Source organism: Anopheles moucheti, chromosome 2 (genome assembly GCF_943734755.1).
Source record: "Anopheles moucheti chromosome 2, idAnoMoucSN_F20_07, whole genome shotgun sequence".
Lineage (NCBI taxonomy): Eukaryota > Metazoa > Arthropoda > Insecta > Diptera > Culicidae > Anopheles > Anopheles moucheti.
Genome location: NC_069140.1, coordinates 7449644 through 7464023, shown reverse-complemented (window position 1 = coordinate 7464023; position 14380 = coordinate 7449644). Strand labels below are relative to the sequence as shown.

The window sequence follows — 14380 nt, the reverse complement described above, 5'->3', positions numbered from 1 at the left end:
GGAGTTCGGCAGATCGTTTTCGTTGATGGAATACAAATAAAAATAAAATACAAGCGGCTATCGCTCGCTCATCTACTCACTATTCTCGACCCGTCGCGGAGATCGATCCTCTCGCGGAATCCGCGTAAAACGCAACAGGCAGACAGTGCGCGCCATCAGAAATACGCATTTCTTATCAAATCGCTCTCGCACTCTCTGCCGGGAGTCATTCCGAGTCGGCCATTGCCGGAGAGGTACCGTCGAGTGGTCTCTCCGTTGGCCACCACTTTGTTCGTGACATTTGTGGCAGCAACATCGGGTTCGTCGTCAACGTTTCCGTCCGTCCGTGTGTCTGGTTGTTCTGCGCCGGGAAACACTGAGTGAAGCGAGCAAAGTGCTCTCACATATCACACAACTTCTTCACTACACGATCGCAGCTATTCCTTCCGCTGTCCACCCATCCGGTTCCGGTAATTACACAAGGCAACGGGCACGCACGTATCCCAACCAGCGCCAGACGCGTCCCGGTAGTTTGTTGAGGTGGGTTTTGTTTACCTTCCGGTTGGCTGTCAACGCCGGGTTCTTAACCCCACCGGTTGTGTGCGAGTTTTTTTGTGTCGATGAGATAAACGTTCATCTACCCAAGCGTGTGTTTCCCGGCGTAGGGCCTGTTCTCCCAAAAACACTCCTTATCGCGCCGATAGACTTGGGAGCTGATAATGAAGGGACTTTTTGGGTTACAACCAATCGTTCGGTCCAGTTCCTTGCACTTTATAGTACTATTTCATTGACGTGTACGCATCGTCGATTATGTTTATTCTTGTTCACTTTCAGACTTTTATAAAACTGTTGCTCCAACACCATGGCACGACTTCTCGCACGCTTCTGCAAGACGCTTCCCGTCCAGGGTAACTCAACCCGCTCGGTTCTGCCTGCCGTCTCGATGGTGCCAACGCGCGCTCGTAGTAAGTATCGCCAGCGTATCTGATCCGGTCCTGTGGATCTTTTATTTTGTCTCTTGTTTTATCTTTCCTTGTGCGTGCTTTTTATATGCGTGTGTGTGAGAGAGAGTTTTATGCTGAATTGCAATTGCATTCTGTTACAGCAGCAGCCGGTTGCAGTCGCGGTGACCATGACCTGTTTTTTGTAACCCTTTTTTGAAAGATCGCGCGTAATTGCTTTTTGTCTGGAGTGACTCCATTGCTTAGGTACTGTTTACACGTACCGGATGTTCATGTGGGTAGTGGAAGAACATTATGAGTTAATAGTTTTTCATACTAGGGCGGATGTTTTCTAATTCAGCTTCATCTCGTTATTTGACTAGTGGCGGCAGCTTAAATCAAAACAGTTTCAAAGGTCCCTAGCTTGTTGCAATCTTGGTTTGATAATCGTGATCTGATACTTGCTGCCCGCCATGAGATGCATTCTCGGAGTTTGATGTTTTTGCGTCCGGTTTAAATCTCTTATCACCCTGACCTAGATGGACTTGGCCTTGGGTCGGTTTTTCTATTACCGTTGCATTGCTGCTTTAGTAGAATGTTGATCCTAGTTTTAGTGATGGAAATGTTTGTCCTTTTTTTCCTTCAGGCACTGACACCCGCATTCAGGCCGTAAAACCTGTGGTCGAGATGGATGGCGATGAGATGACGCGTATCATCTGGCAGTTCATCAAGGATAAGCTTATCTTTCCTTATGTGAAGGTCCGTTCACTTGTCGAAAAAGGCTTAGCGAAGAACAATTGACTAATGTATATACCTACCTGATCTAGGTCGAAGCACTTTACTACGATCTTGGTCTTCCCTACCGTGACCAGACGGACGATCAGGTTACGATCGACGCAGCGCACGCCATGTTAAAGCATAATGTCGGCATTAAGTGTGCTACGATCACGCCTGATGAGCAACGTGTGGAAGAGTTCAAGCTGAAGAAGATGTGGCTCAGTCCGAACGGTACGATCCGTAACATTCTCGGCGGTACGGTGTTCCGTGAACCGATCATCTGCAGCAACATTCCGCGCATTGTACCCGGTTGGACGAAACCGATTGTGATCGGTCGTCACGCGCACGGTGATCAGTACAAGGCGCAGGACTATGTGGTGCGCAAACCGGGCACAGTGAAGATGGTGTACACGGGCGATGACGGCACGGTAGAGGAGATCCAGCTGTACAAGTACAATGCACCCGGTGTGGCGCTGGCTATGTACAACACGGACGAGTCGATCACTGCGTTTGCCCACTCGTCATTCCAGGTGGCACTTAGCAAACGCTGGCCGCTGTACCTGTCCACCAAGAACACGATCCTCAAGCGTTACGATGGTCGCTTCAAGGATATTTTCCAGGAGATTTATGAGAAGTACGAGTACATGGTGACGATGAGCTACAATAAGAATGGTATCTAACAGCTTCCTTTGCTTTTCCGTTGTTAATTCGTTCAACAGAAACTACAAAAAGCAGTTTGAAGAGGCCAAGATCTGGTACGAACACCGACTGATCGATGATATGGTAGCACAGGCACTGAAATCTTCGGGTGAGTTTGTGTGGGCTTGCAAGAACTACGACGGGGACGTACAGTCGGACATCGTAGCGCAGGGATACGGTTCGCTTGGTCTAATGACATCGGTGCTGGTGTGTCCGGATGGAAAAACTCTCGAATCGGAAGCCGCTCACGGAACCGTCACGCGTCACTACCGGTAAGATGATCAACAAAACGATCGAACGAATTAGGGGGTTAGCAAATGTTAATGTTTCTTCGCCCCGTTCAGTGAACATCAAAAGGGACGTCCAACCTCCACCAATCCGATCGCATCGATCTTCGCGTGGACCCGCGGTTTGGAGCACCGCGCCAAGCTTGACAATACGCCCGATCTGGCCCGCTTTGCCCAATCGCTCGAGAAAGCCTGCGTTGACACGGTGGAATCGGGCAAGATGACGAAGGATCTGGCACTCTGCATTCACGGTTCGCGCAACCTCAAGGACAGCATGTACCTGAACACGCAGGACTTCCTGGAAGCTATCTCGGAGCAGCTGGAGCGTACGTGGAAGAAATAAGATACACGCACGTCACACACCCTGCAGCGCATCTTTGTACCATACTTGAATAAAACTTTCCGTCAAATGCGATAAACACGATTGACCGTCTGATTTAAAAAAGGAGAGAAGCTTTTAAATAAAACTTTTTATTGTTACTCTATTCGAGGGTGGGAGCTGTTGCCGGTGGAAGAATTTCCCATCGATCAATCACCTACGAAGTGGCCCGATTTTCTTTCGCATTCTCGGACGACGTCTTGCCGGCCCCTTTGCCGGGTTCGGCCTTGGTCTGATCACTACCTACCTTCTTGGCCAATGGTTTACGTCCCACTGGAAGCCCTTTACGAGCGATCTTACGCCCCAGCTTAATCTGAAGTGCATTGGTGGAAGAAGTTTTCCCGGCTGCCCCGGTACCAGTGCCCGCTCTACTATTACTATTACTTCCACTTCCATTGCCAGCTGGTTCGCGGCCATTTTTCCCATTACCCACAGCTCTCATCGATTTGCCATCCTTCGGAGCGCTCGGCAGGTCCAGCTTTTCGATCGTTATACGCCGGTTGCGGAACGTTTGCTGATTCGCGCGCTTTATCATGTCCACCGGGATCGGTGGCTTGAAACACACGTAGCCCGCCCGTTGGTGGGGCATTTGATCGAGGGATACCACATCGCCAAAGGGTTGAAAGAAGATTCGCAGTGCATTGTTTGATAGCTCTGATGGAAAGGGAAGATAATTGTATAGCTGTCAACCAACACTCTATTTCGCGATTTTAACGAACTCACCGTCAGGATTACAGTACTTTTGATACGCCATCTGCACGGAGATGTGACGCTCTTTAAATGTGCTGCGATTTAGCGCTTTTGCGGCAGCTCGTGCCTCAGCTCTCCGGCGAAAGCGGATGTGGCAGTTAACCGAGCGAAGTTGTGAATATTCCGCATCGGTAAGTACCAACGTCCCATCCGGAAACTCCATCCGTATCGAACGTATCGGTCCAAACACCTTAAAGTGTTGCCACAGCTCTTCGCGAGTCGTTGCAATCGGTATGTTTTCAACATACACACAATGCTCTGTCCCTTTAAAGGATAATACTGTTAGCTACTCGAACACTGTTCCCTTGCGAGCAACTTACCAAGCAACGACGGGTTCACGATCGGTTTGGCAATGAAGGTACTTTCCGTTTTCACCTCACACGCGTTCTTGGCACTATCGGCCGAGTCAAACTCGATCGTGCTGCACAGGTATGGTCCGACTTCGAACGGGTACTGTAACTGACGGCCCATTATGTTTCGCCCACCGCGGGTACGCAACTCAATCGAAAGTACCATGCCAAAGCGCTGGAACAGTTGGTATATTTCCGATTTCTTCGTTCCACCTGGAATATTACTCACGAACACGCTCTTTTTCACTACACCAAACCGAAGAATCGAAAAGACCATTAGCGCTAGCCAGAAAGTAATCGGTGGCATTTCCGCTCTGTCGGCTACTTACTGTGCTGCAGGAAATATTCATCTCCCTCGCAGAGTTCCCCATTGCTGAAGTACAGTTTCTTTACATTTTCCTGCTTCACCGATGGCTCTGCCTCGTACGTGAAATAGAAGAATCGTTTCAAGCCCCTATTTTTGATGTCCACCTTTTTCAGCATTCCCAACACACTTTGCCGTATCTGTCGTTTTTTAGCAGGTACATTGTCCGCCTTTTCACCACCAGCGGAGGTGGAGGAATTCATTTTGCGATTCTTTCAAGGAAACTATTTGTTAAACTGATAACTTCACATAAGCCAACTATTTCCACAAATATCGCCTCGGATTGGGCCCGCCAGGGTGTGTAGATTTTGTTTACATCGGCATCACTACACTCACGGTGTATATGGCAAGCTGCACTGCGTGTCGGTGAATATTACTCCAAATACAACCATGAAAAAGTTGTATCGCTATCACTGGCTTTTACATAGAAATTATCCGATTCTTCATAATTTGAGGGGTAATTTTTACTATTCTTGAAAACGAGCTAAAACTGAAATTATGTGGTTTTGGTGGCAGTCGGTTGTCACACATAGGGTGACCAGACACGAAGTAATCGATCAGAACGATATAAATCCAATCCATATGTCACTCGGCACACAGCCGAAAGAAATCCTCCAATAGAGCTAACCGCGTGTTTTTGTTGATTCCATTTTTCAATATTCAATATTGTGCTTCCTTCGGCTCTTGGGAATTTTGGAAAAGGATGGCGTTACAAAAAGATAGTCCGAAAATGAAGAAAAAGTCGCTTAAAGTAGGAAGTGGAATTGCCTCAGCATCCACAATTATTAAAAAGAAGAAAAAACTGTTAAAGCCTTCGGCAATTAAGACGGAATCAGCACTCCTCGCTGAGCCGACAATGGAAGCTGGCACCGAATTGAAACTTGGTCTGAAACAGGAGAAAACCCCACCGGAAAGTACGGCTCAGCCTGTCGTAATTAAAACGGAGGCTATTGGAGATGGTGGTAATGGCAAGGATACTGACACGGATGGGGAAGAAGAAAAAAGTGAAAAGGGTAAGGCAAAGCTTAAATAATATCAACTTAACATACTAGCTTTGAAAATTTTCATCGCTTTCAGTTAAGGAACCTAAACCGTTCACCATCTTTGTTGGCAACCTTCCGACGACAACATCTAAATCCGGATTGAAAGCACTGTTCATCAAGTATGGCGGTGTAAAATCCTTGCGCTTCAGGACGAATGATGGGCAAAAGATTTTGGATAAGAAAAATTTACAACACGTTCTATCGCTCAACGCTTACGTGCAGTTCTCTTCCCGGGAAAGTATGGAAAAAGCACTGGAGATGAATGGTCAGATGGTGGGTGAAAATCGCATCCGAGTCAGTCTGGAGGGCAAGAAGCCAATAGGCGACGTCAAATCTACGGTGTTCGTAGGAAACATTAAGCGAGGTACAAGCGAGAATGATCTGCACAACTTTTTCAGTAAGGCAGGCCCAATTGAGTTCATTCGGTTCCTATCCGCAAAGTGTGTCGCGTACGTATGCTTCATGAAGGGCGTTTCCTTGAAAAAAGTGCTCAAACTGGACCAGGAAAAATTAAACGATCGTCCGCTGAGAATACAGCCGGTGAGTACGGAGCGTTCCAACGTGAAGCTCAACAAAAAGGGTAATGTGGTTAAGCGAAATAAGTTTCCATCAAAAGGCCCGGCTAACAAAAGCAACGGTGGCAAAGCGAACAACGATTTTCACGGCAAAGTATCCGAAGTGAAGAACAAAAACAAGACAAACAGTTCCAAATCTGGCGTTGGTTCAGTGAAGCAAAAGCAAATATTGGCCAAGAAATTGAAGGCTGCATTTAATATGAATAACAAGTGAAGGAAGTGGATCGTTGCTGTTCCACCGCAATATACTACAAATGCCGCTAGTATCGCACATCAAAACGTTGGCCATATGTTATTTAAACCATCTCCGAAATTTCGATTATTAGCGTAAAACTACACAAAAAGGACTACAAAGGGCCACATGTCAATACTAATACCCAATGCACGCGCAAATGCGCACAGCGCAACCATCAAACCGGCACACTTTGTTAGAGCAATGTTTAGCGGTAGGTATGTACGCTGTGCGCGTTTCTTTTGTTTACGTTTTCACTACTTCACGATCCAAGCTGGCGACGGTCGGTGAGCATTGGTGTGCCTGTGTGTGCGCGCGAGAGAATAAATTGCAGCGAAAGTGAAGCAAGCTTCCGCGAACTTGTTTCGCAGAACAGAGCTGGACTAGACCGGAACCAGACCGTAACAATAAGGGGTGAGTGTGACCAGTGACGTAGAAGCAATTTTAAGTCTGCATCTGGAATAGAGATGAGTTGCTCCACAGATCTGGTGCAGAATCTTAATAGTGTGTCTATGGTGCGTCATAGTCGCGGTGAAGTAATTGGAATAAGAAAAGGCTACCATCAATGGGCAAAAGTCTGGGTCGTGTGAGCAAGCAACCTCCGGTCGAAATTCAACCCCGTGCGGAGGCGTTTCTTCGAGGACGAACCATGCATGAGCGCGTGCGTGTGACTGAAATGGAGTACACGGGAATGAGACAGGTGGTACTGTTGGCTCTGTGTCACCGTCGCACGGTTACCTTCGCAACCGATCCGCCGCCAACGCGTCATCGCGTTCCCTTCGCGCCCTTCGCCAAGCACCCCCTTTAAGATCCAGTTTTTAGGGTTTGGTCATTGGAGAATGCACTGAGAACGGTTGCCCGAGGGGGATGTTTTGGGCGCCATGCACGCATGGTTTCCGCTCGCTGCCTATATTCGCTTAGGAAAGGGGTTTTGTCACGCTCGTCTCATGGTCTGTTTTCTTTTTCTCTCTCACTCTCTATTTCTGTACAAACTCAGCACAGTGGGACAATTTTAACAAAACGTTATTTTTTTACTTAAAACAAGTCGTGTGTTGGTTTGTATTGAAATGGACAATTTTATCTGAGCTCTACGCTCTACAGAAATATAAGAAAGTGTTTTAAAAATGAATATATATTAAATTCTAACCAAACACAATTCGCCCTTTATCCGCTCTCGTCACATCTCTACATTCTCGCTTGCTGAAAAATTCTCTTCTCTCCGCTCTCACTCAACGCCGTGGTGTGTGCATCATCAGCATCGAAGGGTGGTGAGATCATCGACTCACCCCCGCGCGCACAGTTTTGCCTGGGGGCGGATGCGGTTCTGGCTGGCTGATATTATTCGGGAGTTTTCAGTTCAATTCACATACCCATCGGCACGCCGTGTGTGCCTGTCGCGTAGCGCTTCCGGCGACGAAGCCTGCTTGTGTTTCAAGTTGCATACCAAAACATAAAAAGTAAGCAGATGCACACATACATGTGCGCGTTAGTTTCACCGTTTTGCTCAGCAATCGCAGCAACTCAGCAGTAATAGTTACAGTGTGTGCAGCTGTTTTTAGTGCCGTGTCTCTGCCCGGGGTCGTTCGTGTCGAGTTTTTGATTGATTTTGCCACACATTCATCGGGTTTGTTGGTGTTGTTTCGTCGCGGTTCATTAGCGAAACGTTGCGATTGCGTATGGGTGTTAAGTGCAAAAGGGTCGAAGCAATCGAACTGCTGTGCGTAGTGGTAGTAACGAGTGGAGCGTAAAGATAGCATGCTCGTTTCATAAACATCTTTTCTTTAGGAGCGTCTTGTTGTGAATGTCCTATTTCCTGGTAGTGATCTTCATCGAAATACGCACACGTGTGTGTACCCCATCCACGCGTAGTGTTGTAATTCTAGAAACAGATACCACGGAACGGTACGGTAATCGTCGAAAAGCGACGAAATTCGTCACTTCATCGCCGTGCGCACATGGACGGCCGAGTGACACACGATCGCGCTAGTAGCGCCCCCAGAGGCGGCCAGGAAGTGTAGTGAAGAAGAGTTGCTCGTGCTAAAAATATATGCCTACGCAGCGGCCAGCATGTATGTGCGCTTTTGCCTCCGTTTGCCCTTCTTCGGTGTATCTCATCATCTCAGTTTAAACTTCAAACCACCTATCTGTGTCCGCCCACACGGTGAATATGGACGGGTTCCTCCACTATTGCCACGGGGAAGTTGCTGTTTCGCCGTGTCTCCTACACCGAAACGCATACGGTAGGAACGTTTGTCACAAAAAATTGGTAATACAAATCTCTGTGAGTGTGTGTGCTGGTGAGAAAGTGCGTTCCTCGTGCGTGAGTGACTTTCCGTTCTGTCATTTGATCGGCGCACCAGGCTTTCAGACGTTGAAAGAATTTGTTCATTTTGACAAATAGTAGTGCTGGTACCAGTGTTCTAGCAAAAGTATGTGTGATTCAGTCTTACCGTGTCGCATTCGTTGTGTTTAAAACAGCCTTCATTGAATAGGAAGAATTCTCCCTCTTTTGCTTCCGTTTTGAAGTTAATGATGAGGGGGTAACGACGATAAAATAATGCACACATGTATGCAAATTCCAGTTGATAACGCATTGGCATAAATCAGAAGCAAAGGAGTCAGGGGTGTCCGTGTGTGTCCCGTTTAACGATCGTAGTAGTAAGCAGAAAGTAATCAAGCGAGTGGAGAAAGAAGAACCAGTAGTAAAATGAGTCGAAAATGGCGCCGCCGGTACGCATACACACGTGTGTGTTGTGAAGTGTTGAATAAATTTGCAAACGTGAAGAAGAGAGAGAGAGAGAGATACACCTCAAACAACAGAATATAATACTACTGGAAATTGTGGGATTTGAACCGCTGTACATCATCGCACGCTTTCCTTCAGCTTTCTCGTTATGCTACCGGAATACTTGAATGCAGTGATGCAGGAAATGAATCACATTGTGAGTCGAGAATCGTTGGAAATGGAAATGTAGTTGCCTTCCTGAGAGGAGTGAGGCGAAGGACCAACAAAGCGAGTTGGTTGTATAACTAACAGCCAACATTAAGCTGTAAAGAATGCAATATAATTAACTTCCCTGGAAAAGGTTGGCAGAGCGCTGGTATTTGAGTGCATCTTCACGAGTCTGGGTGCTACACTAGCTTTTCTCCCCGGTCATCATCGAAAGTGGGAAGCATTGCATCGGACACGAGATTTGTTTTTTTTTGGTTGTTGCAGCATCTAGCAGTTATGGATGCAGTACCGCCCCATGTGTTTAGTGAGCCAAAAAGGGTCGACCGAAACCGAAATATCTCTCAGCATTTTCCGTCGGCGGTGCGCTACCCGACGATGATCGACTACGATTGAGATTCGCCGTTCGGTGAGTTGTCGATGGAAAGCAAGAGTGAGAACGCGACCGTCGAGCGTGAATGGTGAGCCAGTACAGGGTGAGAGCAAACGCATCAGCTCTCCAAACGGCACACGGGGCGACCCACACGCCAGTACAGTGTGAAACGCAACGCAGCACGAATATTTTCAGGAAATCGAGGAAAAACCATTTTTCTCGACCGTTTATTTTTGGAAATGTTGTTCTTGGCCGCGCACCGTACCGAGCGCGAGCAGTGCTGATCACACACGGTGAGGCCCATAGACGGCACAACGGACACGGTTTTGGGTTCGGTTCGGGTTTTTTTTGTGGGTAGTTTATTCGTGGCGTGTCACTAGCGACCGACACACCGACGAGGTATATAGTGTTGCGAGCCGTTGTCTTGCGGTGTGTTTTTCAAGCAGTGTTGCCTTAAAGGGGTCTTTATTCCGTATATGTTCCTTGTCTTTGAATTTCCCCGTGCGGTGACGGAAATGGCTAGCCTGATCGAATAGCATTTCACTGTGCAGTCAGCAAAAGCGATACGAAAAGGAAAAACGCCGGGAAAAAGTAACCCAAAATACCGATACGGGAGCTTGTGCATGTGCGCGTGTGTGTGTATGTATAAATTGTGAAGGAAAATCCCTTTTTGGTTTTGTGGTCGGAAAAAGGGCCGGGCACACTCACATATGCACCACCCCAAAAGATCTGGGAAGAGTCTTACAAATGAGTTGTGACGTTTGAGCGTGTGTTAATGTGTGTATGTGTATCCTCTCGATGTGTTGGTGTGAGTGTACGTGTGCCAGTATGTTCGCGGAAGTGGGACGGAATATTTGGATTCTCGCAAAGAACGGTACGAAAGGGGTGAATAGGAAATAAGCAATAAGTAAATGCGGCCAGAATCCATTGCACCATCAAAGTGAGGAAAAGCATTAAAAACCCTCTCATCATACGCCACGAAGAAGTGTTTCCCACTCGAGTGAAGAAGAAAATCGGTGAAAATCGGGGAAAAGCGTACCAAGCGATGGAAACTTCGGCACGCGACTGTTGAACACGCGCAGCGGAAGGAGCATGAAAGCAGAAGAAGGTGACAAGAAGAGAGAAAAAAAGAAAGAAGAGAGAGAGAGAGAGAGCGAGAGAGAGTGAGAAAGAAAAAACAAAAACAAAGTCTTCAAGTGAGCACGAACTACGACACAAACACGCACACACACACATAGTGGCACATTTAGTGTTACCGGAATTTCAAAACGTCCCTTGATCGGTTCGGAGGATTTTCCTAAGGTGGAATGAGAGACAAGCTGTGCAACAAGCGACGAAGCAGGAGTCAAGCACATATCAGGAAGGTCCATTTGTTTAACGGGGAAAATGTTTTCTTCAATTTTCTTTTTTTTTCTATCAGTCAGTCTTGCGTGGGTGCGAAAAATTGTGGTTGAAAGCCTTTGATTTGCTTGCCTCATTATTGCCCGTTCCTTTGCCTTGGTCACGTTGGTTAAGCGGAACGTGCATGAAGGACTTCTTCATCGTTCCGGATTGCTGGAAACTGCATCATGTACGGACTGGTGTTCCAGCAAATGTTTGGGAAGCCCGATAAGCCGCTCGTAAACCGGATAAATAATGACTTTGGTCGGTTTGCTGTAGCCAAATGGAAGGATTTTTTTCCCCTTTGATGCAGACGATGGGGGAAACCCGAAAAAGGCGTAAGAACAAAACACAAAAAACACGGACTGTGAAGAAGTGGGTATTGAAATAATTAATTAGTATTATCAAAGAGGGAAGGAAAATGCCATCAATTTGGGTGCCTTTATCTACTCGTACACGCCTCCGCCTGTTTGGTGGTGTGTCTGTGTTGTTCTATAAGTAGAGTTACACATCTTTATAGCTAAACCTACCCTTTGTACATCATAAGACGGATCTGTGATGTGGCCAAATCGGTAACGTACGAGTTGAAGAACAAGCTAATGATCTGGGTTCGAATCTTCCTTGGATCTCTCTTCCGATCATATTCGGAAATTTGTATTATCTTGACAGAAGAGGTTAAAGGGATTTGTATTAAAAGTTTAAAGAGGTAGCAAATAATAGAGTAGTAAATTTATAGCATATTTATGGCAACATGTTATACTAGTGTTTACTAGAAACTAATTTAAACGAGATTTTTTTTAAATAACCAATTTTTATACGATCGTTTATCGAAAGAAGGGTTTGTGCCCATATAAACTTCGAAAAGATGTAAACTTTCATCAAGAATACATTTACTTGCGCCAACCTTTCCACGATACTTGACCGGCAAACGGATGTGGATTGAAAAAAGTTGGCAAAAAATCGATTTAGTGCAACCCTGACCAAATTCCAAAACCATCTAGCAAATGATCCTTTCTACTGTGCGGACTCGAAATATCAGTTTAAAAACGGAAGCGCCCTTGGGCGCCCATAACGAACTCATAATTGAGTCGACATCTTGCTCCTTCGTAGTGGAGTGTTCCGGCGACACGCTGTCCATAGCCGTAGCGAAGAAGAGCAAACCCCGCTCTCGATTCGATCGTAAACTTTTGTCGACCGGTCCATTTCTTGGGAGTGTGTAAGCTTTTTGTTATGAAATTACCATACACCAGAGGGATGGACGTTTCGGGTTTGTAGGGTGGAAGCCGAAGTTGGGTCAACATCGCCAAGTGTGATTTGAATAATTTGTCCTTCGTGTAGTGCAGTTTATAAATGAATTTCCACGGCTTTCGCCCTGCCTTGGGGGGAAGAACAGATCTCGCTTTACCCGAAGAAGATACCGGGCATCGTAACAGCATCACAGCGAACGATAAAAACTAATTAAATAAAAAGTTTTATACGTCTCCGCAACAATCGACGAAAGATGGGCGCGAAGGGCGGGTATTGAATGAGAAGTGGATGGGCAATAAAAGTAGCGATAGTTCCGGTATTATGTGGTTCGATGCTAACAAGAGTTTTATGAACTCTTCTGGGAAGAAATAGGAGTGCGTTTTATTAGGTGTGTATAAGAGGCTTTCAGTTTTGTTGCTGTGATGCATGCAGTGATTTGATAAATTCTTGCGAGAATGATGAACGAATAAATTTTCTATTAAGAATAAGATTTAATACAAATATTAAAGATTCGTTTGTAAAACTCGACATCAGTAGAATAGATACTTGGGTTGAACATATTACTACTCAACTTTAAGAAACAACACTCGATGGCGTAACTACCGGAGCGTCCGATGGAATATTGTTATTCAATTTCTAAAGAATTCCTCAGATTCCAATAGCTCGAGCGGCATTGCTATCGATCCTTGGTGTACGGTTGATAGCACAAACCGGGTGCATTAACACGTAAATTGCCATTAACCAGCCCATTGTGCTGGTGGCTTGAATGGAAACTTGATTGTAGATTTTTCCCTCTCTCAGTTAAAAGTGATAACCCAATTGAGTCGTTGGAATGAACCAAAATCAGGGCTCTGCAACTACTTTCAGGTAATTGGATCCAATTGGACTTCCCCCTAGTTTGATAGCCATTTTTGAGGATAATAAAGCACCTTAAGTTTTGCTAATTTAAAATTCGTTCCCTTTGATCTGGTATAAATCTCTCAGTTGGTCACTGTGAAATTTTAATGAGCTCTTATAGTTAAAGCCCTTAAAACTTTGACCAGCTTCTAGTCGTAAATAAATAAAGTTTAACCTAGTACCACCGAAATCGAAGACGTGTTCAAGGGAGTCTTTTTAATGTCACTCTGTTTATTGCTATGGTTTTCTTGCTCGAAAACAGTAATGCCCCCGTGCTGATGCGCAATTAATATTGCAAAGCCTTTTCCACCCCTGGAACTATCGGTCCCGGTGGAAATGGAGTCACTTTCATCCGAACCATTCTTCTTTATGCTTCAACGAAATTGCATCCCAGAGTCGGCGAAGAAATACCCACCGCTTGACTGTTTGTGGATCTTTCATCATGTACTCGGCTTGCGTCCGGATACTACCTTTCCTTCGTTTCGCATCCGTTCGTGCCTTATCGGTGCAGTTAGGAAAAAAGGGCTGGTAAACGGATCCCTCGTGCCGATATCGTTCGGGTTTGAATAGTGTGCCCTAATGTACACTTCCCTTCATTGTCCGCTCCAGTGCAGTAAACTGGCATGATCCCTTTCTGGGACGTGCACCCGGTACGAGCAAGTGTCTCAGTTCCGGCTCAATTCAGTCTCTTCGTCGCATTTGTGAAAAACAATTTTCCACGCTTGAACAAAACGAGTCGACCGGTCGACCTTTGCCACTTCGAAAGCTTCTCTTTTCGGTTTCGTTGTTAAATGCAAGCTTACGCTTCACTCGGTTCCAGGAAAGTGATTGATACGAGCTGCAGTGGAAGGGTATTATTGATGCAAAATTTGCATAAGAAAGAATAGAATTTAGTTTTTTTACAAAACTTATTAATTGAGTGATTTTAATTAGAAAAATAATTTATGATTGAATTATTTATTACACTAGTTCATTAGTTTTTAGTTAATTAGTTTTGTTAAATTAGTATTCACAGTCCCAAGGCCCCGGGAGCTGCTGTTCCAGACGAATAGGATCCAGATTCATTTATGTGAGAAAATCTTCAAAACAAATCAATGTTTTTGGGTTTGGATCATGAAGTTTGATGAATCTTTGAATTCTTGGGAGATTAGTGAAT

The 14380-nt window shown here is 45.7% G+C and overlaps 3 protein-coding genes across 4 annotated transcripts; 2 read left to right on the top strand and 1 right to left on the bottom strand.

Moving 5' to 3' along the window:
* Nucleotides 1-255: 255 nt before the first annotated feature.
* Nucleotides 256-3107, top strand: LOC128298800 (isocitrate dehydrogenase [NADP], mitochondrial-like). 2 transcript variants are annotated; one of them, XM_053034587.1, is made up of 6 exons: nt 256-449; nt 814-944; nt 1567-1679; nt 1748-2331; nt 2417-2668; nt 2741-3107. In XM_053034587.1, exons 2-6 carry the CDS (start codon nt 842-844, stop codon nt 3024-3026), a joined length of 1338 nt encoding a protein of 445 aa, XP_052890547.1. In that variant the 5' UTR covers nt 256-449; nt 814-841; the 3' UTR covers nt 3027-3107. The 2 variants fall into 2 exon arrangements, with proteins under 2 accessions (XP_052890547.1, XP_052890546.1); XM_053034586.1 differs by having other exon boundaries at nt 256-519.
* A 26-nt stretch (nt 3108-3133) lies between these two features.
* On the bottom strand, nt 3134-4747 carry LOC128298801 (uncharacterized). Its single transcript, XM_053034588.1, has 4 exons — nt 4492-4747; nt 4133-4408; nt 3786-4076; nt 3134-3716 (listed from the first exon to the last, which is right to left on the bottom strand). The coding sequence occupies exons 1-4, from the start codon at nt 4727-4729 to the stop codon at nt 3220-3222; spliced, it is 1302 nt and encodes a 433-aa protein (XP_052890548.1). The 5' UTR covers nt 4730-4747; the 3' UTR covers nt 3134-3219.
* Nucleotides 4748-5128: 381 nt separating this feature from the next.
* Nucleotides 5129-6413, top strand: LOC128298802 (RNA-binding protein 34-like). The gene is made up of 2 exons (XM_053034589.1): nt 5129-5539; nt 5604-6413. The coding sequence occupies exons 1-2, from the start codon at nt 5230-5232 to the stop codon at nt 6356-6358; spliced, it is 1065 nt and encodes a 354-aa protein (XP_052890549.1). The 5' UTR covers nt 5129-5229; the 3' UTR covers nt 6359-6413.
* The last annotated feature ends 7967 nt before the right edge of the window (nt 6414-14380 follow it).